This window comes from Leuresthes tenuis, unplaced genomic scaffold, assembly GCF_036924035.1.
Source record: "Leuresthes tenuis unplaced genomic scaffold, fLeuTen1.0.hap1 SCAF_10, whole genome shotgun sequence".
Taxonomy (NCBI): Eukaryota; Metazoa; Chordata; class Actinopteri; order Atheriniformes; family Atherinopsidae; genus Leuresthes; species Leuresthes tenuis.
In genome coordinates, this window is record NW_027325364.1 from 13,122,632 (window position 1) to 13,144,987 (window position 22,356).

Consider the following 22,356-nt stretch of genomic DNA (forward strand, 5'->3'; position numbering starts at 1 on the left):
TTGTCAGCGGAAGCCAGAAGTGAAGGGGAGAGAACATCCGCACTGAGTGGCCGCAAAGTCCAGCAATGAACCGAAAAAAAAAATCCTCAGGAAGGACAAAGTGAAGAACATGCGGCGGAAAAAGCGAACAACACACAAGTGGCAGAGACAAACACAGAAATGAGACGACAGACACAGAGAAGGCGAGCTGAGACAGACGCTAAGAATAAACTTTGCTCACAACCCCCATGAGAAAATCCTCAGAGGAGAATCAAGATGTGTGAGGAAGGGGAGGACAGATCCAGTTTCATTCTCTCCTCCTTGCACCTCCTTAACCCCTCCGACATGTTGTGCCACACCTGTCCGGCCCTGCATGCTGCAGATAGCTCTCACTTTGCAGCGGGCGCTTTCTTTACAGGAATAACTGACAGATTCCCAAAGGTTTCGGCTTTATTGAACACAATATTCCAACAGAGGTTTCTGTCAGCGCAGAATCACATGAGCTGAGTGCATTAAAAGTGAATTAACAATAAAAACAGGTCGGATCTGAACTCTCATGAAGGTCCCATCAGCAACAGATGACGCTTAATCACATGGAAACACTTGATGAAACGTTTTAAAACCTCATTTTAAACGTCGTCGACGAGACATCAGGAACAAACATTATATCATGCTAACCCACAAAGGAAGACGTCTGTGATGGTTTGGGGTGTAAAACATCTGAATTCAGAACACAGAAAATGTCAAAGTGGTGACGGGGAGCTTTTTACGAAGCCTCGAACGCCTCTTCGTAGTTGGATCCAGGAAATATTAAAATGTCCCCATAAGGCTGGTCCTGCTCCACACACAGCTTCCTGGCTGTCAGACTCTCTGCAAAAAAAACCCAACCACGTTAGGTTTAAGTTTCAGTAAATGTGATGAAAACACACACGAACACACACAAAATGCCCAACATCATTAGATCCATTTTTACAAATGAATGACGGCGCAAATGCTGGAGGTTTTTCACATTTTTGCTCTCTTCAGTGCAGTTTTTGGTCCATTTGTGGAAAATGACAGACCTACAGTGCCTTTGTTAAGAGCTCTGGTGCATCCTGCGTCTGTCAGAGGTCCCGGTGATGCCTCTACAACCTGAATAAGCCCACCTGCCGGGGAAAGGCCTCACAGACCACGATGATGCAGAGAACTGTCCACAGAGCTATGAGAAGGGATCGTGTCAAGGCACAAATCTGTATCAGAAAGGACAACGTACTGACAAGAAAACACTAGTGGCTGGTTTTAGGAGCTGGAGAGGGCCTGGTCTCTCCGGGGAGATCTGAAAATACCTGTGCCCTGACGCTCCAGCCCGGCTGAAGTCGAACCTCTGAAAGGAAAATGTGTCAAAGTTTGGGATTATCTGGAAGACCTGAGGCTGCCTCTGCTGCCAAACTTCAATCAAGTGTGAAGTGAAGGGTCAGCGTACTTATGTAAAGGGACATTTTAGCCGTTGTCTGGCTTCTAATATAAAAAAAACCAACATATTTTCTAATCTGCATTCAACTCAACTTCAACTCTGTATTTCTTCATGAGTCACAGTACATTACAGGCCTCAGTCCTGCACATGCCAGCGGTGTCAAACAGCTGCACTCATGACATCGTTTGGTGCATTTGAAGCCTTAACGCAGCCTTTTTGATCATAGAGGTTCTTCGGGTGCTGGCGCTGTGACATGAACACGGCTTCAACATGAGCGAGTGATACTTCCGCCTTACCCAGCAGCTTCTGAAACAATTTGCTGACAGTTCTGCGGTTGGCCTCTGGCGGCAAAAGGGAATGAAAAAGCACAGGCTCCACTTCAAGCTCCGCCAACTCTGGCAACAACCTGGACACATCCAACCCATCACAGCACTTCAGCGTCAAAACCTGAATGAAGGCACATTTCTACTGGATGCTTTTTACTGGACGGAGATCAAAAAAGAAAAAAATACCCGGGAGATTGTGCCCCAAATCTTTCAATCAACTCGTCCATCACCTCTGGGATGTCCTGCAGCGTAGAAACAGACCTGGAGATGATGGACCTGCCAACACACACACACACACACACACACACACACACACACACACACGCTTGTAAGTGTGACTGCACCAACACAAACACAATGATCTGTCTTTTTTGAACCCACCCTTCTCTCTCCGATGTGTGCACAGAGGAGATTTCTTGAGACACCTCCTGCTGGTCAGAGGCCTCCAGTGGCAGTATACCAGGAGCTGAACACACACACACAGATTAGAGGACTTTGCATGTCCCTGTAGTTGCTCCCTATCCCCCTTAACCCAAGGCAAAATGACTTTCTGTTCCTCTGAAGCCACTTTACCTGAAATATCAAACATCTCTGACTCCACCATTTCTCTCTGGACCTGCACGCACACACGGATGCACAAAATGGGTTTATGATCTCGTCACATCCGCCTCCTCCCACCTGTACAGACCAGTGTCCCACATAAAGGCTCCGGCGCACCTCCTCAGGGCTCAGCTCGAGTCTCTGCTCCTCTCTCTCTGCCACCTCCATCACCTCGCGCTCCCTCTCCCGCTCAGAGTCGGTGGACTCGGGCCCCCTCTCCCCGACCAGAAGGTCCGCGCCCGAGAGGGGCGTGATGGTGGCAGCCTGTCTCCATAGAAACAGCACCTCGTCGGGCAAGACTGCGGGGGAAAATAGCTTTGTGGTTTATTTTTGAAAAGGTTGCTTGGTTACACAAGGTTACACTTTCTATCAGTCAGTTAATTACTGCAACAACTTCAAGGAGGCAGCACCAAAAAAAAAAAGGGGATTTATGAAAACAGCTGTGCACACAAAGAAGGCCGCAGCCCAGCGTTCCATAGAAACAGAAGAGCAGGCGCACAGCTCCAAGACAGCTCCTCGTATCGGTGGCCAGATGTTTCTTTTGAGCAGATGTTTCTCTTTTTTTTGGCAGGGATGTGAGGTGCATTGTCGTGTCTTTCTACTGTGTTTTAGCAGTGTTTTACTGACAGTTGCAGGGGTTGTTGAGCAGCTCGGAGGCAGTAAGGACCCTGCCAGAGGACGGCGTCAGGAGATGCGAGCGCTTGGTCTCGATCAGAGGGTCGTTGATCTGCTGCTCGAGCTCCTCCTGCGAGAGCTGCGTCTCCGGGTCGAAGAAGATCAACTGCCTTCTCTTCCTCCTCCTCCTCCTCTTCCTCGCCGCCGGTGGGACATCCTTGTGGTGTGAGAAGTGCTGATTTACAATCTGGCTCCTTTGGTTTCACTGCTTCGCTTATTCTGCCACAAACCTTGTGAGAATCTATATGTACTGCCAAATGTGCAAAGCTGATGGAGGAGATTGGATTTAATCCTTTTCAGGTGATTACGTAATGAGAGAGCATGGGGCCTAATGAGGCCTAAAGGAACAAACACCCCCAGTAAAGATAAATGTGGAATTATTTAAATGCCCATGTTCGACCTACATGGTTCCAGAAGATGTCAAGTGGTCAGAGACACAACCGGAGTGAAGAAGGCTGAACCGTTACCGGATCTGTGCGATCGATGCTCATCTTAAATACTGCTTGTTTGTTAAAGCTGTTAAAGCCTCTTTAAAAGGCCATTGATACCCAAAAGGAGACATTTTTTCCTCTCTAAAGCTACTTATGGTTCAAAGACAATGCTTAGGTTTCATGCTACAAAAGCTCGCACCTCTAACTGGAGACTTCTTAGACGCCTTCTGCGTTCCCTCGCTGCAGAGGACGGCAGCGGGACCTCGGGCACAGAGACGGGCGTGAGCTGGTCTCTGGGAGGCCTGGGTGCTTCCACAGGCAGATCCGGCTCTTGCTGAGGCGACATCATGCCGTCCTCACTGGAGACAGTGGTCGGCTGCAGTCTGACGCGGGCAGAGCGACAGTCAGCTGATCAGTGTGTGTCTGCGCTGGTGTCTCTGTGTGCATGAGGGTGGATAAGTTACTCAGTGGTGGATCCCGTTTGCTCCTTGGTCCTCTCTTCCTCCTGGTCCCTTCCTCCCCTCTCCTGCTCGCTTTCTTGCTCTCTGGGCGTCGCGTCTTCTCTCGGTAACTCCAAACCTCCTGTGAGGAAACATTCCTCCCCATACTCTCGGTCCTCACAAAACCATTTATTGTTGGCCATATTTTCGGAAAAAACACGCACCTTCTGGGAAGTGGTCCGCTTGTGCCAACAGGAAACTGATGGTGTCTGGATGGTGATCAATAAGGTCCTCGCCCTCAAACTTGAAGAGCAACGAAGACAGAGGTGGAGTAACACCAGCAAGATTCAAAATGTGTCTGTTTTGGGGGTTTTCTTTTGCATGAGCTTCATTTGGCAGCTGTACCTCTGCAGTGGGGATGGTAGCAGGCTCCATCTCTCTCAGAGTGATGCTTTCCGGAGATGCAGTTATGCCTGAGAAAAACAGAACAGATGACATCATCAAAAAGCTGCCTTTTCAACAGCTCCACGGCCCAATGAAGGCAGCAGCTGATGATGAAGCAGATATAAAAACCTTCCGGCTGAGTGGAAATGGGCCGCACCACTCTCCCCGACACCTTTAATTCAACCTCTGTTCGTTAGGAGGATGTAGTCTTTTCTTTCCACTCTGTTTTCCTGTCTGTTTATCGGTGTATCAGCATTGAGCTCAACTTTCTCAGCAGGTCAAACCCGCTCGGCCGGACGCTTCGGCTCCGCCTGCACTGTGCTGAACAATCCAATCAGTTTAGCTGGATTTGGCTGAATCTGAGAACACTCACAATCCTTTACACTGCTTTTATCTTCTGTCACATCACTGATGTCGTTGGCGTTAGATCGGCTTTGTCGATCTGAGTTTCATCTGTCTGCAGAATGCTGTTACAGGAGCTGGAGCTTCTGTTCAGACTTGTGAACGATTTGAATTGTCTGTATTTGCTCTTTTTATGGTTGACTTCCATTTGAATGCGTTTAACTCCTGGAAGGTGGATGGTGGTGGTGGTGGTGGTGGTGGTGGGGTGGTGGGGTGGTGGGGGGTGGGGGGGGGGGGTGGGGGGGTTGTGGGTTCTACTCTTGAAATAAACAGAAGTCCTTTTTTACCTGCTTATATAATCAGAGACGAAGAAGGAATAGCCAACACTGTCACCATAACGGCTTTTGTCTTAGTTGTAGAATCACATTTAAGCCCACAGCGAGTGGTTTCTATGTATTAAAAGAGCTGGAATTCCTCAACCCTTACTCCTTTTTTCATGCCTGCACCGTAAAAACTCAGTTACTAATCAGTCATTAACCTGACTTTAGTATGAAGGCAGCTGCATTCAAAACATACAGTGCTGTAAGCTTACCGTAATTTTCTAGATTTCCATAGAGCAGCGTTTGTCAGTTACATTTGAACTTAGATTCATCAGAACTGAATCTAAAGTCTGCGCTGCCAAGATCACAGTATTTATTTAAAAAGATGCAACAAATACACAAGATTCAATCAAAATTAAGACCAAAATGCAATTATACATTCAAGGTGCCTGTAATGATATAATGCTGATATGTTTAAACAATTTAAACAGACAATTTATTCTATTTGTATTGATTTATCATACGTGTAACTTTTATTTTGAACGCACGTAACATTGTAAGTTTCCATTTGTTTTCTTTATGGTGCATTTCACGTCTTAATTGTGGATTGACTCAAAGCCCAGACAGAGTATGTAATAATGCTAATGTCAGTGCAGAATATCAGGTGTTCATACCAGCTTCCAGCTCAGCAGCAGCTGGACGGGCGGATTCAGGAGAACGTACGTATTCAGGAGAGGCTTCCCTCAGATACTCCCGACCCATCTGAGAACCAAAAGGACAGCGCAAACAAGCTCACTTTGCACCAGTACAACTAATAAGATGTCTTCCAGCTTCATCTTCCCCTTGCGAACGTCTGCCCAGTATTAACTACTGTCCCCATTCTCACCTCTATCAGCGTTCTGGGACTGGGCATGGGCTCCTGCAGCTGCATCACCCCAAATAAAGGATCTAGAGCTCCTTCAGTCTCCTCCAGTAGAGACAGGGCATCCGGCAGGTTCAGAGCTTGCCTGGAAGAAAGACGTTCTACTCAGCAGCAGCACACGGGAGTGAATTTGTGTTGCACCCTGCAAGCAAATGTTCTCACCTGCTGTGGTCATCCATGTCGATTTTCCTGGAGCTCAATTGTTTCAAAAACTGGCCCACAACAGACTGAAGTTCCTCTACAGGGACAAAAGATTAGCATTGAGACCAGCACTTTGGTCTCTACCCCGGTCCCCTTGCTACTGCCAAGGCTTTCTTACCCAGGAGAATAACACACTGCCGGTGGTAGACCACGACCACACCGTACTGGAGCTGGGAGGAGAGGTAGAGGGAGAAGCGAGGCCGCGGCAGACCCGGTCGGGGGGCAGGGACCCGCTCCAGCACGTAGTTCATGATGTCATCACTGAACAGGCATCAGCTTCATTAAGAACAAAACAAAAGAGAAAACAAGAGAAGACTGCAGGAATAAGGACTCACCAGGTGCTCTTCACATTGACTTTCAGGAAGTCCCGGCGAGGAACTTTGATGCCTTTTGTAGCGACCAGCCTGAAGCAAAGATTTGATGCTTTCCATCAGTTACTGAGGCTAAAACTGGAGGATGAATGACTCGTCAAAGAAGAGCAAAATATGAGGGATTTCCTTTGGTTTGGACCAGTTTCTGGTGTAACTCAGCCCCCAACATCCAGTTACTCACACTTTTACATTAGTGACAGAACGAGCAAACAAAATTAATCAACGGATGTGAAGAAGAGCCGAGAAGTGTGCGATCTTCCAACATATACACATAAAATTCATCTTTTTTTTAAACTTCCAGCTAAGGCTGTTCGACATGCATCTTTTTAAGAGATGAAACTGAAATTCAACCTTCATTTCTTCCTTTTACATTTCCCCACGTGGCTCTTTTTTATCTTCAAAGCCGTGGCCTTAATAGATGGGACTTCAGACGCTGCTGTTTTGGCTTCAGTGGGTGTATTTTCAAACTTTACCACGCACCTGCTCACCGACACCCTCTTTTTTTCTTTCTCATCTTAACTGTACACCCAGAAATGTTTAAATGGAGGAGGAAAAGCTCGATTTAAACGCGGAAAAGTGGGAACATATTAGATTCTCAAAGAGGAAAACATATCCCGTACGAGGAATTCCGCCTTTTACATCAAGCATCTGCATTTTTTCATTTAAATATCACTTATCCGACCTTTTCCTTGTGATCAAGTAAAAACTGAGTCTCAACTTAAAGAACAGTGAGAGGTTTGCCCTAAAAATTAGTTTTTCACACATCTTTTTGTGATTTTTGGTAGTTTTATCACAGCTTCACAAAAACAAACAAGTCCAGGGTTGACACACAGAAAAATGAAAATGCAATGAGCCACAGAGGTTGTTCACCACTGATGGGCCGTCATAAACACATTTCTACTCACCAGATGGTGGAGAAACATCCCGTGTGGTGCTTTAAAACTACTGGGTAGTAAAACATTTTGGAAACGTCTCAGACAAACTACTCGGTAAGGTCGGCTGCAGCTCCTGGTCCCGAGTGGGTTGCTTCCACTGTGTGAATGCAGATAAATGTTCATTTCAAAGGAAGCACAGCCGATTGGTCAGCCCCGCCCCGCCCCCCCCCCCAGCTTTCTTTGCACCTCAAACACGAGAGAATCCGAAGTGAGGCGTATTGAGCAGTGTAAAGCATAAGCGCTGAGCTGAAATACGACTTCTTTTTAAGATCTGATTGACATGCACTTCTTCGGATAAAAGTGCAGAGGCTTTGTTCATTCGACAAAGTTTTATTCAGATGTAAAGAAAACGGGAGACAACTCAGGAACCATGACAATATGAAGTAAAATCAACGAAACACGTGCAGTAAAATTCACAGAACTTTAAAAAAAAAAAAGAAAAAAGACAAAAGCTACAGTGTTGAGAAGGGTTTTGTTGTTGTTTTTATAGTTTCCCACGTCAGGAGTCCAGATGGATCACAGCAGTCTTCCTCTGCACTCTGTGGATCCGCAGCAGCACAGCAGCTCTTTACCCTCCACGCTGCCCACCTCGTAGTTGTAGTCCCAGGTCAGCTCCGTGCCCGCCCGGATCCGCCTGCACGGGCACACAAGAAGGCAAAGTAAGAGCAAGAACAGAAGCACGTCCCGACACCACCAGGGACACAACGGTCGCTACTGGAAGAGTTGAAGGTTCAACCCATATTTTCAGGTTTGCCCACAGAACTCTGACTGCGTGAATATGGGAGTGAGAAGAAAACCAAAAACCACTTCATTTATATTACATTTCAACAGCTGGGACTATAGAAACAAACACATTTTTACAGTAAAAACAGACTAAAACATTTCTATAAAAACTAAATAGCGACGCAACAACGCCTCCATGCTCCCCCCCCCCCCCCCGATGCTGCAGCATCATATCGCAACACTTATATAGATTTATTGAGCTCAAAATGCTCCCATTGAGCAGATGATCGTTGCATAATGAGTGGTAGTTGCTGTCACATGAAACGCTGCTGCTTCACATCTGATGATCCATAACAGGCACATTCTGTTTTTACTTTGTTATTACATTTTATGAACAGAAAATCCGTGTTTCAACATGGTCCCTGAACTCTGATGTAAAGGAGCCATAAAACAGCGTTCAAAATGCCATGAAATTTGAGGTTGTAGTAGTAAAGATCATAACCTTTCATAACGTAGCACCTTTACTGACTGCGACAAAACTCACTTGCTGGCAAAGAACGCCACCCAGGGGAACCGTAAGTCGTGTGTGTCCACAAACACATTCTGGACGAAAAGATTAGGACTGCAGCTGTGCTGTAACACGGAGAGATGGAAGAGGTGACAGTGTTAGGGGGGGAAAACCTGCATTTAGGTGACAATAGTTGCTGTGCAAATTTCAACATCTTACATTGAGGTAACGCCCAAGATTTCCCTCCAACTTGGCGTCGATGATGTAGCAGGATTCTTCCCCGTCGAAGAAGAGGCGCGTGTTTCTGGGAGCGTTTTCTCCACCTCCTCCAGTCGGGCCCTGCTGTCCAAGTTTCCCCCCCTGACCCCCCGACCCTCCCATGCCTCCAGACGCACCGGTTTTTACCATCATGCTGTGGCTGTTTTTCAGGGCGATGCCTCGAGTAGATTTCACGGCCACCTGCTTTTTGGTCACACCTGAAGCAGGAAGAAAGAGAAGAATGAAAAGGCGAAAGAGTGAAAAACCCTGCAGACTCAGACCCAGATCCCGTTTCCCTCCGTGCACCTGTAGTGATTTTCTCCCTCTCCTTGTTGTCCTCAGATCCTGAGCTGATGGTCTGAACATCGTCGCTGTCTGAGAGAGTCATCACATCCTGCTTCTTCACCAGTTCTGCCTTTATGTTACTTAGAATAATCAGAAAATCAGTCAATCTTTTGTTGTTCACTGGTTTCTGAGTCATTCTTGTTGAGTCATTCTTGGGTCATTTTTGCATATTTTGGCTTTTCATACATACCTCTTGTTGTCTCCAGTTTCCTGTCATGGACAAACAGCAAAGGAAGGGTTATCTATCATTATGCAATGCAGTTATGAAGCAAAATCCATTTAAAAATCGGAGTCCTCTTTACATTTTTCCTGTTAAAAACCTCACATTACATCTTCAGTTGCATCTAAGATACTTATTTTTAGAATAATATCACAAAGGAGCTGCATTTCCTCCATTTGAAATAAAGCCCCATTAATCATTATTATTTCTGCTTTTTTTCTTTTATCTACACACCTTCTTCAGCCCCTGGCTTGTCAGCCAAGACGCCACTTTGCTTTTTCCCGTCTCCTCTGGCATGGACGGTGGTTTCTCGTCATCTGTTGCTTTCGCTGAGACGCTCAATCCGTCCTTACTGTCCTGACTCCCTGTGGTAGGAGGGCGAGCAGCATTGTCACGGCAACATCTTTATCTCACATGATATAAATTATCTTTTCAATTACCAAAACACACACATTTTTCCTCCTCGAAGATCTTTGCAGAGCTTGTTTTTAATCTCGTCTTTCACTACAGCACATTCATTTCTGCTCAAACGTAACACTTAACATAATCATAATCGTAACATATCGATGCATGTAGTCTTTAAAGACTCGGCTCCTTAAATCATTTCATTTCTCTTGATTGTTTCTAAATGCAGATCTCCAACAGTGCACAAAGTAATCCTTCTGTTCTGTGCTGCTGGGATTTAGGGATACAGGCCTAAAGCAGCTGCAAGACAGACATAAAGTCATTTATCAAGATTTCACCTGCGAGGTGAGAAAATGGGAAGGAGAAAGTCTAATTCACCAGGAGAACATTGCGTGAGCCTGTTAATGACTCATCTGGCTGCCAAGCAAACACCCTTTTACACACGACCTTCTCAGAGTTGCATATCAAATTTGCAGCGAGCTAACCTTCCTTGGTGCCCTTGAGCTGACCACGTGTGGTGTAACTCCTCCACACAGAACTGGAGCTGTAGTAGCTGTCCTTCACAAACGTGTCATCGGAACTGTCGCTTTCATCTTCGCTCTTTGAGTCTTTGTCCTCATCGTCATTGCTGTCGTCTGACGAGCTCGAGTTTTGGGCTGCGAGAAGGAGAAAAGCAGTGAGATACACCCAGAGACACACTGGCTAAGGCTTGGTGAGAACCAAACATGGCAGAGAAGCTTCTCCTGTCTGGCGGCTGGAGATACACAGATATGAGACTTTCTTTTTTTTCCCCTTTAAGTCTGACGTTCACATTCAGATTTAGTCTTGTTCTAAATTTCTTTCCAAGAACTCCGTCAGTGAAAGCATAAAGAACTCCAGCTTCCTGGTTATTTCTTCCAAATCCAACATAAAAGGAATTCCAGGATATTCTCCTTTTGGCAGATTATGGGTTGTTGGCCTTTTTCCTTTTTGAACTTGACTCAAAATACAAAAGCATATGACAGAAAAGGTTTTTTTAAACAACTTAAAATAAAGTGCTGTATTTTTGGAAATGCATCAGGTAATAAGAAGAAAGCACATTTGGGTTGTCAAAAAACGTAGATCACATGCATTCACTTTCACATCATTTGCTGGTCAGAAAGTTCAGCTTTAACCAGCTCTGACCAGTGATGTTTCAATCATTTATTCATTATGTGGGCTTGGTAAACGCTAAGAAATTTGATCGCCTGATAACCAATCAGAGATGCTCACACTCACCTGGCTTGAGTGGTCGCCCCCCACCGCTGCCTGATACTAAAGCAGACGGCTGGATTTTTATCCTGGACATATCCACGCCGCTCCCCTCGCTGTCTGAACAGTGAGCCTCGCTCTCATAGCCCTCCTTAAAGTTCTCCACGCTCTCTATGTGGTCGAGGTTGGCGAAATACTCGTCACCCATCTCTAAACCTTCTTTGTCTGCAAAGTCGTCTGTCAAGATTTTGCCTGTAAAAGTGGCAGGAAAGAATACCAAAGATATGAATTTCAAACTCGAGCCCGTTTTCCACCACCTATAATTCCAAGTTTGTTCCTCACCGGCATAAATGCAGACAAACGAGCCCTTGGCCACGTCATCCAGACATCGGATGCCCCAGCCTTTGTTCTGAGTCTTGAAAAGTTGAAGACGGACCTGCAGGCCGTGCTGCACCAGTCGGTTTGTGCACATCTGAGCACAGCATTTGCATCTTTTATTACACTCGTAGATCCTAAGGAACAGCAGGGAAAAAAAGGGAAGAGAAACATGAGAACCTAATTAGCTGTTATACTCAAGAGTAACCGTCTTCTTATTAGATTATGAAGGGTCAGAGTGAGTTAGTCTTTCTGTAGAGTCCACAACCAGTGGGGAGGCTTTTGTATCATTATGCATGTGCAGTGGCTGACCCTGTGGGAAGGCACTCCTCCAATCGCTTGTACAGATATCCGGCGTTTTGGTTGACCTGTGCCCCCGGTGTACAAGCTGTAGCCTGAAGGGTCAGCTGGTGGCAAGAGCATTTGGACCTATAATTAAAACAAAAAAATATCAAGACCTCATTACACAAATTCAGTGTATTAGCAGTGTCAGATATATATAAGAAAGCTTCACTAACTTGTCTCGACAGCCATCAGTACAATCGCACCCAACCAGGAAGTCTGCACTGGTGTTAATAAATACTCCGTCTTCAGGAATACGCTCTTTACCTTAAAGAGAGGAGAAGAACATCTGTCAGCCTCTCACAGAATCCATCTTGAATAGAACAGAAAAATACTTTCTTCATCCCCCAGTGTGGGAAATTCAAAATATTGATTGTACAAAGCAACAAACATTCAGCTGCAGGCTCTTTTTAACATTTTGAATTGATTTTGTTTCATATCTTAATTTACACATAAACACACAGGGGGAAAAGTCTAAATCTGGGGTCTTTTTAGAACCGGCACGCCTTCAACTCAAATAAACTGCTGAAATTTAAGGAAACGGACCGCTTTAATCCATCGGCTTATTAAAAAAACAAAATAAATAAAAATTGGGACCAGATTAAAAACATCAGCTGACCTGACCGGCGTGGCTCTGGGAATGTCTGATGAGCACAAAGCACAGCACTTTTATTCCCTGCAGTGTATCACTGTGGAGGACAACTGATACTTTTTTATAAAACCTCAGGTTTGTGATCATCTTTTAATCTAAAGTAAAACAAAAACAATCAAATCTACCTGGTAAATTTAAGGTAGCACTTTAATCTCTGCACCTATTTTATTAATAATAATTAGGCATAAGGTAATTAGGCCTATATTTCAGCAGTAAAAACACAAGCTTTTATAATTCAGCAGACACAAGCAGAAAGCCAAATCCCTACTGAAGGTATGACAGGTTTCTTTTAAGCCCTGTCTCATAAGAACTGATGCGTTTGTCCACATGTCGCACTCAACTAAACTGTGAGATGGCAACGTATCACCAGGCTGTTGTTTTCTGTAAGGCAGCCTTCGTGGGTCATGAGGGAATCGAGAGCGAGGAACAGTAAAAATATTGGTCCACTTAGAAGGAACAATGTCTGACATCGATCCCCTAAGGAGGTTATACAAGTATATATATATATACATATATATATATATATATATATGCACTGAACATACTGTGCAGTCTCTTTTCTGCACAAACCCAAAGAATCTCTCCTCTGGAACAATCTCAATGTCGTTCTTACTGTAGGCTACTTTAGGAGGTGAGGTGGTATCAATCTCATTGACACAGGAAAGTGGGATGTCCTCTTTTCCACCAGTGATGTCAGGAATGTAATAGAAGGGCCTCTGTGGCTGGAAGGGCCGGTCGACAAGCACATAGGGGTCTAGACAGAACATCTCTAAGAATATAAAGTCACAGCGGGTCTGGAAGAGGTAGTGCTGGATCTCTGCCATGTTACGCAGGCAAAGTCCACACGGAGCCTTGTAGATCACATGGAAAGACATCTGGAGGGTGGACACGGAAACAGGGGAGGTTAAACAAGACCAATAGAACTCCAAACAAGAAATAAATGTGTCTGCTCACGAGTCCTCAGCAGTGTTGCTGTTTGCGTTTACCTTTCGGTTGACTTTACGTCGCCCCGTCATACGTCTGAAATCATACAGCAAAGGTGTGAGGAGGGGGTTCTTTCCTCGGTGAACGTCTGATTTTACTGGTCGGACGCGATTCAGGCAAGCAGGCTGACACGTGTGCGCCAGGTAGAAGATGCGGTCTGTCGGGGCTCTGTATGAAGGCTGGTGAGGGATGGTGGCCATCGTGTGTGCCACGGAGGGAGGTGGAGGAGGAAGAGGAGGAGGAGGAGGAGGAGGAGGTGGAGCGGGAGGCTGAGAGGGCACCAGTCTCTGAAACGACTGAGTGAAAGTGGCTGTAGGAGTGTTTGGAGCGCTCAAAATTCTTCCACTATGAATGAAAAAAGATAAGAAGATACAAACTGAAATCAATCCCTTCTACTGAAAATGAGGCTCATTTATGTGCAGCGTATCGTTAAATCAAACAACAACCTTCCCACAAACGGTTAAAATTCTGTATAAGATGCAATAAAATCTTAAAAAATAAAAAAAGGTTTAACGTAAAAAAAATGGTTACCAAGTAGAGTCACGGTGTTGTCTTTGAGTTATTTTTAATAAAAGGGTCCAAATGAGCTCCGGAAATCGCTGCATTCAGGTTTTATTTACCTTAAACACAAAAACGTACAAAAAGGTGACCTCACCTTGAGAAGTTGGTGGAAGTGGTGGATGCAGACAGCAGGAGTTTGGAGGCGTGGGTGCCCCCCACCCCCGGCACAAACGGAGAAGTGCTCTTCTTTGCCATCTGATGTTTGTTCCTTTAAAACAGTGAGGAGCAACACATATAAATATGTAATGCAAATTAACACCCGAAACAACATTGTAACATTACATACAGTAAAGTATAATGAAGGGGGGGAGATCCTCAGCTTCAGTTTGGAGCTAAAAGCTGGAGCTAACTGTACGACAACTCTCACTTCTCCAAATCCTGCCCCCGTTTGTCGACACTTAGCTCTGGAGTTTTAGCAGAAAAGTAAATATATACTTGATAGTCCGCCCCCATATTAAAAGTTTTTCCCTTTCTCTCACAATTGCGCCCCGTAATAACTCAAAGTTTAAAGCTGAATTAGCCGTTTGCAACTTAACTAGCCAACGACATAGCAACCAATCATAGCATTGTATTCCTCAACGTGATCTAGATCCAACGATGTTGTAAATCAACTCAATATTACTGTTAAGAGAAAAAACGTCAGCTGACAGACTTTTGGGAAAAAGAAGTGGTGAAAATAGATGTGGTAAAAATCTTCAGATATTGCCATGAATGGATTTGGTGGCGTTTTTGTAGCTTGGAAACCAGTGTTGGCAGAAAAAACAGGTGAACTCTCTCAGTCAACAACATCGACAGCTAACAGTTCAAAATCCAGGGTGCAGAGAGGATCTTTATCAGTGACGTGTCCATTAATTAATCATCTTTACTTTTACGGCTCTGTCTGCAGTCTCTGTCTGCCCATGTCGTCTTAAAGCCACGCAGGGGTTACAGTTGTTCCTGCCAGCTTGTACTGGTGAAACCAATAAAATTGACATTCTCGTTTTCCTCCTGCTCTTCATCTGGCCTCCAAGCTGGTACATTTTCACTGCTCGCTACCACACATTTCCAATGACAATCAAGGGAGGAAATGCATTGAACTTCCTGTCTCTCCAACCAATAATTGACAAAGTATCAGAAAAACCGGAGTCTTCGACCCCTTTAGTGAGAGAATGTGTCTGTTCTGACACTGGTTGGGTCCAATTGGAAGGTAGAATCACTACAGGTCAGTATAAAGTTGCTTTGATTGATCAGTTTGATCCTTTGATAAAACATTTCAATAACGAGTGTGAAAATGATCTGATTAATGAAGCTCTGACTGAACATTTATAACATAGTAATGCTATTGTGGTCAACAAACACGACTGTATCGTAGCCTTGTTTTTGCTATATAATACATTCTAACTACACTAGCATTAGAAGTGTCTGCAACTTGTTTATAAGCATACTCACTCAACACGTGGTGGCTGCACAGTTTGTGTGGTCTGGGGGGGTTGCTGGGGCTGCTGGGGTTGCTGGGGCTGTTGGGGCTGTTGGGGTTGTGGGGGTTGTGGGGGTTGTGGGCGTTGTTGAAGCTGTGGCGTTGTTGAAGGCTGACTGGGCGGGGCCTGCGGCGTTTTGACAGGTGACCCTCCAACGTGTTCGACCCCGGTGTATTGAACTACTGGGCCTTTGCTTCTCAATGCCCCTGGAGATTAAAAAAAAAAGGCCATTCAATAATCAGTCATCATTAAATAACTACACACACGATTAAGGGTGCTAACATATCATCTTGACAGAAAGCCTTTTCAAAGTGTATTTCTCATGAATTATTAATGCGTCTCTTTTCAAGATAGCTCTCTTGAGAATGAGTGCATCAATGACTTTACTTGTATAAATGAAAGTTAAGTCAAATAAAATGTATTTCTGCTTTAATATGCAGTGCTCTCCATAATGTTTGGGACAAAGCCCCATTTTTCTTTGAGTTACCCCTCTGCTCCGCGGTCTCATCAGCAGTGGAGGTCTTATCAGTCTTTCTGTGATTACAGAGCTCACCAGTTCATTCTTTCCTCTTAATGATGTTCCCGACAGCTGATGTTGATAATCCTACCGTTTGAGCAGTGCCTCTAATGGTTACTCTTGTTCTTCAGCCTCATAATAGCTTCCTTGACTTTCACTGACACAGCTACTCACCTCACGCTGAATAATGGCAACTATCATGGCTCCCTGAAATCAAGAGACTATGTATAAAAAGTGTCATTTCTACACGGTGCAACTGAAATATATTAAAATGACTTTAAATTAAAGCCTGGTGTGAGCACTTTAATCACGTCCAAATTGTTCGATTTAGAATTTTACACTTAACGAGCAGAGGGGGAACTCAAAGAAACACGTGACTCTGTCCCAAACACTTAGGCACAGTAGCTACACAGTAGTGTTTGTGTCTGTGTGGACGCTGGTCTGAAGCGGTGTGTTCTGTTACCCATGTTAGGCCTCGTCCTCTGCTGGCCAGCCAGCTTCTTCTCGTGGGTGTTTGCTGTTGTCATTTTCAGGTTGAACATGGGCTCCAACCTGGTGGATCCTCTGTAAATCCACTCGCTCCTCTTGTCATCCTGCTCAACACCAGGCGACACAACAAATTCAGCCTTACAACTGCTCAATCAGCGATTTATTCAAAGCGGAACGCCTTCTTACTTGCACTCATAGTAAAGGAGGTTTCGCCGAGGGCTCGTTTACCATCTCACCCCACAGAGAGTGAACGATTTGGGGTATTTGATCAACACAGACACACGTCTGCGTGCAGATTTGTCATTTGGTTTTAGAGTTAGCTTAAGCGAGGTTTTAGTCTTAGTCGAGTTTTAAATTGCCTCACTCATCTGAGAGGAGACATCTCCTTTGAGTGTTGTTACCGTGGTTACAAATGTCATTATCTATTACACGGTGAGAGGAGAAAACTCCATATACATGCTGATGTTTTCATCTCAGGATATAAGCTGTTTCCTGAATTTTTGTCACCAAAAGAAGAAATAATTCTGGCGCTGGCATACCAAAAAGAGAATCTTGACCAAGCTTCCATCCACTTCTTCCACTTTGCTCTTCCACCAGGTTCCCTCCCACTCCGTTTTGATTATCTGGCCGACTTTCAGGAGCACCATTGGCCTGCTGGGATAGGCGGAGATGTACTCCTCGATGAAGTCTCGACAAGAAGCATCTTCAATGTCCTCCCAAGTATGTTTCACTATCAAAACAGAAATAATCTTTTTATTTCATTTTCCCACAAACGAGGGCTTCACTTTAAATCAAAGAAAACCTGAGAAATGCTCCTACATGGTCTGCAAACTGGATAGAGTTCAGGCAGTATCACATATGAAGCATAGCCGTCATCAAAGAAGATCAGAAATCTGAAACACACAGCGGGACATCGATGAACTCACGTAGTCGATCAGCACCTGAACATCTCTTCAGATTTTTTTCCACCCACCTCATGCGATTCTTGTTGTTGGGCATCTCTGCTACGATTCCCGCATAGAGCCACACCAGGTTGCCATCCTTATACTTGGCGACTACACGAGCCCCGACAAACAGACTCTCCAGTGTTGGGTTATAGTCAAACGCCACATGATTTCCAGACAGCAGACTTTTGCCTTTATCAAACTTCACTTTATACTTGAATATGCCATTTCCTGCATACAGACAGAGGGTGGAAAAAAGGGGCAAAGTGCAAAATATTTCAGAAGCCTGAAGCGCCGAATGCTTAAAATGACTTTAAAGGTAACTCGAAAAAGAAACCAGAGGAGGGGAAACACACCGACGGGGTTGATAGCAACGAGGGTGCCTCTGTGCCACGTCTTAGTGCGTTTCTTTCCTAAGATGCTCATTCCGATCTTGAGCTCATCTTCCTTCACGTTAGGGTTCGGGTGGGTCAGCGCTTGAGATGGAGCCTGGGATACGATCACAGCCGGTGCTGAACTCTGAATGCCTGAGCGGTCGAAAAGCCAAACGCGTTGGTATCAGTTATGCCTCCTGATAAGTGTCACACGTGTACCTTAGTGTGTGCTTACCTGACTGAGCTGAAGACTGTGCTGAAGGTCGAAGCAAGGGAGCACCAGGTGAAGGCTTGCAGGCAATCTGGACCAACTTCTGCACCTGCTGGGAGGTTTTCTGTAGAACTGCGGAGGCCTCTTTTAACTGGTGTCATAGATGGAGAACAAGTAACAGCAATGAGCAAAACCCGGCAGTCTACTTCAGAAGAGACATGAAAAGCAAGCTATTTTTACTTTTTTTTTTATGAAGGATCCATAACCTAATCAGCCAGGTGAATATCTTACATGCTGAATATCTTGTATGCTGCAGAACTTTGCTCAAAAAATTTGTCTCAATTTCAAGAATTCATCTGCTTCTGGCTACTTTTGTACACATCTTTTCCCCAATAACATTGTGGAAATAACATTATTTATTACTCATCACTTGGAACCTATAATATACACTGACGCTGATTATGCATGTCTTAGATTTAATTCACTTTATTTGAAGATATACGCTGGCGTACTCAAGTTTGGCCACATTTTGGCGAATACCGGCTTATCAGCACTTTTGCATTATTTGACTAATTCTTCTTTCAAAACTCTTAAGAGTTCTGTAAGAATCTAGATCTATCAAGAGAAAGCTGTGCACAGATTTTCAACTGCTGAATGTTTAGGTCAGAGGTCTGTGGAGGCCATGGCAGAACCTTCACATCCTGCCTCTGAATACAGTCCCATGGAGGCTTTCACTGGTCTTTCTAGCAAATGTGTGAGCAGTTCTCTTTGAAACCGTTTTGTTCTTCCACAACTGAACATGACTGTCCCTGTTAATGATGTCTTATCACGGCCCTTTTCCCCTTTTTGGGCACCAAATAAACCCCTTTCAGACACGCATTACGCTCCACTAATCGGATGCCAGCTGAACATGGTGGTACCGTGTTAAGATGGCCACCTCGGTGCTTTTATGTAACATTTTGCGACGGCAATCTTTCTAGAATGTTAGACCTTATCACATTTACTTGGCAGGCAAATTAACTGTGGTTTCATTTGACCATCTGATTAATTGGCTAGAAGAATCGTGGCCTCAAATAAATCACAGCATGGTTTTACCTTTGATGACCAGCCTGACCTAACCGTTTGTCACATGTCTGAGCCACATGAATCAGAGAAAACTGAACTCAAATGTGTTATCTGTCTAATTATACAGCATTAGATCTTCCTAAAATGGATCTCATCTTGTGTGGCCTGTCACCTTTTAAAAAGCTAACTTATTTGGTCTGAAGGTAGATGGGGATAAAACATTTACAGTCATGTGAAAAAGAAAGTTCGCCCTCTTTCGGTTCTAAGGTTTTACATACAAGGACAGCAGAGAGAATCCTCTGGTCCTTATCATAAAATTAGATAAATGCAGCCTTAGAGGAGTCCAGGCCCAACAAAAAGCTAAATGTAATTCAAGAGATGGTTTTAACTGGCAGAGAAACTGCACCCAATAGTCTTTTTAAATATCAGGGAATTTTACACAAAGAGTGTTAATCAAATAACACAATTATTCAGGAAACAATAAGAGGTGAAGTATGGAAAAAAACAGACTTATTTCTAGGCTCTCACCGCTGGGTCTTTGGCAGGAGTTAAAGTCTTCTTCGGAGGAACCACTGATGGTGCAGAAGAGAGGAGAAAGATAAATAATGACCTCAGTATTCACATTGATTTGAATACATCCCTTTACCAAACGCCACCACTTACAACAGCCCACAGCAATGACGTCGTCGTCGTCATCATCATCTATCTCAATGACTTCAGAGGGCAGCTTGTTTCCTCCGCCTCCCTCGTCCTCTGAGCTGCTCTCACGGTAGACGAGGCCGTTCCTTCGATAAGCTGCCTTGACCAGCTTCTCACACTCCAAGACAGACCTACAGCGGAGTGGAGAGGAAAGACGTGAGTGGCTCTGAAAACACAAACGCCCCACTTTCTGAGGAAAAGTAAATCCCTTCTCACTGATTGGCATCGCTGAGAAGCATCTCTGTCTTCGCCTCCTCCTCCTCTTTCTGCTCCACCCATTCCTTAAGCTCTGTCAGCTGAGCCTTTTTCTTCTGCACAATGTCACTGTTCTCCACAGCATCTTCAATCCACTTCTTCAGCTCATCCAGAGAGATACCAAACTCCTCCTCCAGACTCGGGTCCCAGCCGTCCACCTCCATTCTGAGGAGGGAACACAAGTTCACACACCTGTGGCAGCATATGGACACAATGCAAGGTACTGGCCCGGTGTTGACAGAACAAACCCAGTTCAATTACATACAATTCTGAACCTGAAACACAAGTTATACACCAGTACTGAACAAAAACAGAGATGTCTGGTGGCCCTGCAAAACACAGCAACAAAATCCACAAAGGAAACCAAAACAAAACTTCGGAAACTTCAGTTATTTTCTGGAACGTTATGGTGATTTTGGCTTTGTTCAGTGGCATTTTGTTTCTCATCTTAAGACTACAACAAAAATACCGATTAGTAAAACAGTTAATCAGCACCAAACGTCCTGATCGATCATCATAAAATGTGTGGGTATGCAGACGGGATTTGTTGCAGGACTGTACAGTTTTCGCTACATGGTGTATCTTTAACTGAGTGCATGTGGTTGTGAGAAATTCGTTCATCCTAAAAATCACGCTAATGCTTATTCAAAGTCTGATCTGCATTGCCAGGATAAGTCTGTAAGGCCCAACTGTCTTATTGACAGAATCATTTGTCATCATATAGTATAATTGCACTACTCTCCACTAGTTCTCCATTCTTTGTACATGTGTATGGACTATATTTTATGTTTGTGCTGAGAGCTAAGCTAACCGGATTCCTTGCATGTGTGCACATACCTGATCAACATTACATTATCATCCTGTCTGTACAGGGCAGGTTTGTAGAGACAGTTGCTGTTTCTGCTATCTCCTTTGTATATAGCTCATGATCTTCTGAGGTGAAAACAGTACAAATGCATGCAAACTAACGAGACGAGTTGTAAAAATCCAGCAAAGATGCAATATATCCTTAAAACACTTAACGGGTTGAAGTAGATGAAGAAACTAATTTACATATCAATGGTTTTGTTTACAAACCAGTCACACAGTGAAAGAAGATGCACTTCACGAGTAAAAACATGGAAGCAAAAAAATTTGGACAGACACGATAAATAAATAACATTTGATTTGCATAAGTAAATCAAACAACAGAAAATAACTGTAAAGATGCTTCAGGAGTTAATTAAACGTCTGCCTTCAACTTGTTAGCACAAAAAGAGACACGTAGAAAATCAAATTCCAGTATGATAACAGGGATTAATAACCTATTATATGTCAGAGTGAGTGTTAATGTAAACCGCCACGAGTTCATAAACACTTAATTGCGAGCAAGTTGGGCAGCGAGGAGACAACAAACCGCATCTTGATGCAGGGGTGAGCATGCTAGCTCGTTAGCTTAGCATGAGCAAAATAATTTGTTTCACGTGCAGAATATGATGGTGCAAGTGGCTGGGAAGCAAACACTCTTGTGTCGAGTGGCTCTCAATGAAAAAACAGACGGTACAACTAATACCTGATCTGAAAACCACTCACCCCTCACTGTTTTCCATCCTGTCTGGCGCAGATATAAAGTTAGCCTTTTGCTAATGCTACCGGCTAGCTACAATGGGTATCGCACGCTTTGCATCCCAGGGTATCCGAAGTGGGCGGTGTCAGGTCGCTCTGATGACTGGAAAAGAAAAAAACTCCACCCACCGGAGCGGTTATCCAGTTTATTATCGGGTGATTTAATGTCAGCAACATACTCCAGAACAACTTTTTAAAACCCTGTTTCTGGTATTAATTAAAAAGGAGACTACCTCCTTTAAAAGTAAGAAAGTTTCACCTCACTCATCTGTTGCCTTTGCACCATTCTCTCCTGAATATTGTTTTAAAGTGTTTGCCAAATCATTGCGAGTTTTTGAAATTGAAATTCTACAGAGTCTCATCTTTCATGGAAGAGTTTTAACCAAACATATTCTTCTCAGTTTCTTCTCTCTGTGGTCCCAAACTTCAAGATCTATTGAAAGAGAAAAGCGTCTGTTTCGAGGGATGAATTTGGAGGGTAAGGGTTAATACTAAATCCACCAAGTTTCCAAACTTCTTTCAAGCTGATTAAACATAGATTCTTTTGTGCAAAATTTCCAAAACAAAGTGAAACAATTTAAAAAGAAAGAACAGAGCATCTGTTTTACATTGAGATCTTTTGAACATCTGCACTTTGTTATTGTGGAGGGGACTGGCTTTTGTTTGTATCAGAGAGCTTCCACCGTGCAGATTCTGCT

The 22,356-nt window shown here is 44.2% G+C and overlaps 2 protein-coding genes across 3 annotated transcripts; both read right to left on the reverse strand.

Moving 5' to 3' along the window:
- Nucleotides 1–411: 411 nt before the first annotated feature.
- On the reverse strand, nt 412–7,545 carry LOC140315679 (meiotic recombination protein REC8 homolog). The gene is made up of 17 exons (XM_072393273.1): nt 7,410–7,545; nt 6,469–6,537; nt 6,252–6,394; nt 6,095–6,170; nt 5,897–6,017; nt 5,685–5,772; nt 4,310–4,377; nt 4,129–4,207; nt 3,929–4,046; nt 3,664–3,847; nt 2,986–3,190; nt 2,476–2,657; nt 2,332–2,374; nt 2,140–2,224; nt 1,945–2,034; nt 1,729–1,838; nt 412–849 (listed from the first exon to the last, which is right to left on the reverse strand). The coding sequence occupies exons 1-17, from the start codon at nt 7,463–7,465 to the stop codon at nt 746–748; spliced, it is 1,821 nt and encodes a 606-aa protein (XP_072249374.1). The 5' UTR covers nt 7,466–7,545; the 3' UTR covers nt 412–745.
- Nucleotides 7,546–7,909: 364 nt separating this feature from the next.
- Nucleotides 7,910–21,745, reverse strand: setdb1b (SET domain bifurcated histone lysine methyltransferase 1b). Of its 2 annotated transcripts, XM_072394174.1 has the most exons (26): nt 21,626–21,725; nt 20,891–20,986; nt 20,015–20,218; nt 19,763–19,929; nt 19,628–19,671; nt 18,059–18,185; nt 17,806–17,976; nt 17,479–17,680; nt 17,325–17,398; nt 17,045–17,235; nt 16,480–16,609; nt 15,471–15,705; nt 14,137–14,250; nt 13,484–13,826; nt 13,111–13,372; nt 12,022–12,112; nt 11,816–11,932; nt 11,471–11,640; nt 11,156–11,380; nt 10,384–10,554; nt 9,728–9,858; nt 9,464–9,483; nt 9,235–9,353; nt 8,890–9,146; nt 8,707–8,795; nt 7,910–8,073 (listed from the first exon to the last, which is right to left on the reverse strand). In XM_072394174.1, exons 2-26 carry the CDS (start codon nt 20,899–20,901, stop codon nt 7,956–7,958), a joined length of 3,783 nt encoding a protein of 1,260 aa, XP_072250275.1. In that variant the 5' UTR covers nt 20,902–20,986; nt 21,626–21,725; the 3' UTR covers nt 7,910–7,955. The 2 variants fall into 2 exon arrangements, with proteins under 2 accessions (XP_072250275.1, XP_072250274.1); XM_072394173.1 differs by lacking the exon at nt 20,891–20,986 and having other exon boundaries at nt 21,626–21,745.
- Between the last annotated feature and the right edge of the window lie 611 nt (nt 21,746–22,356).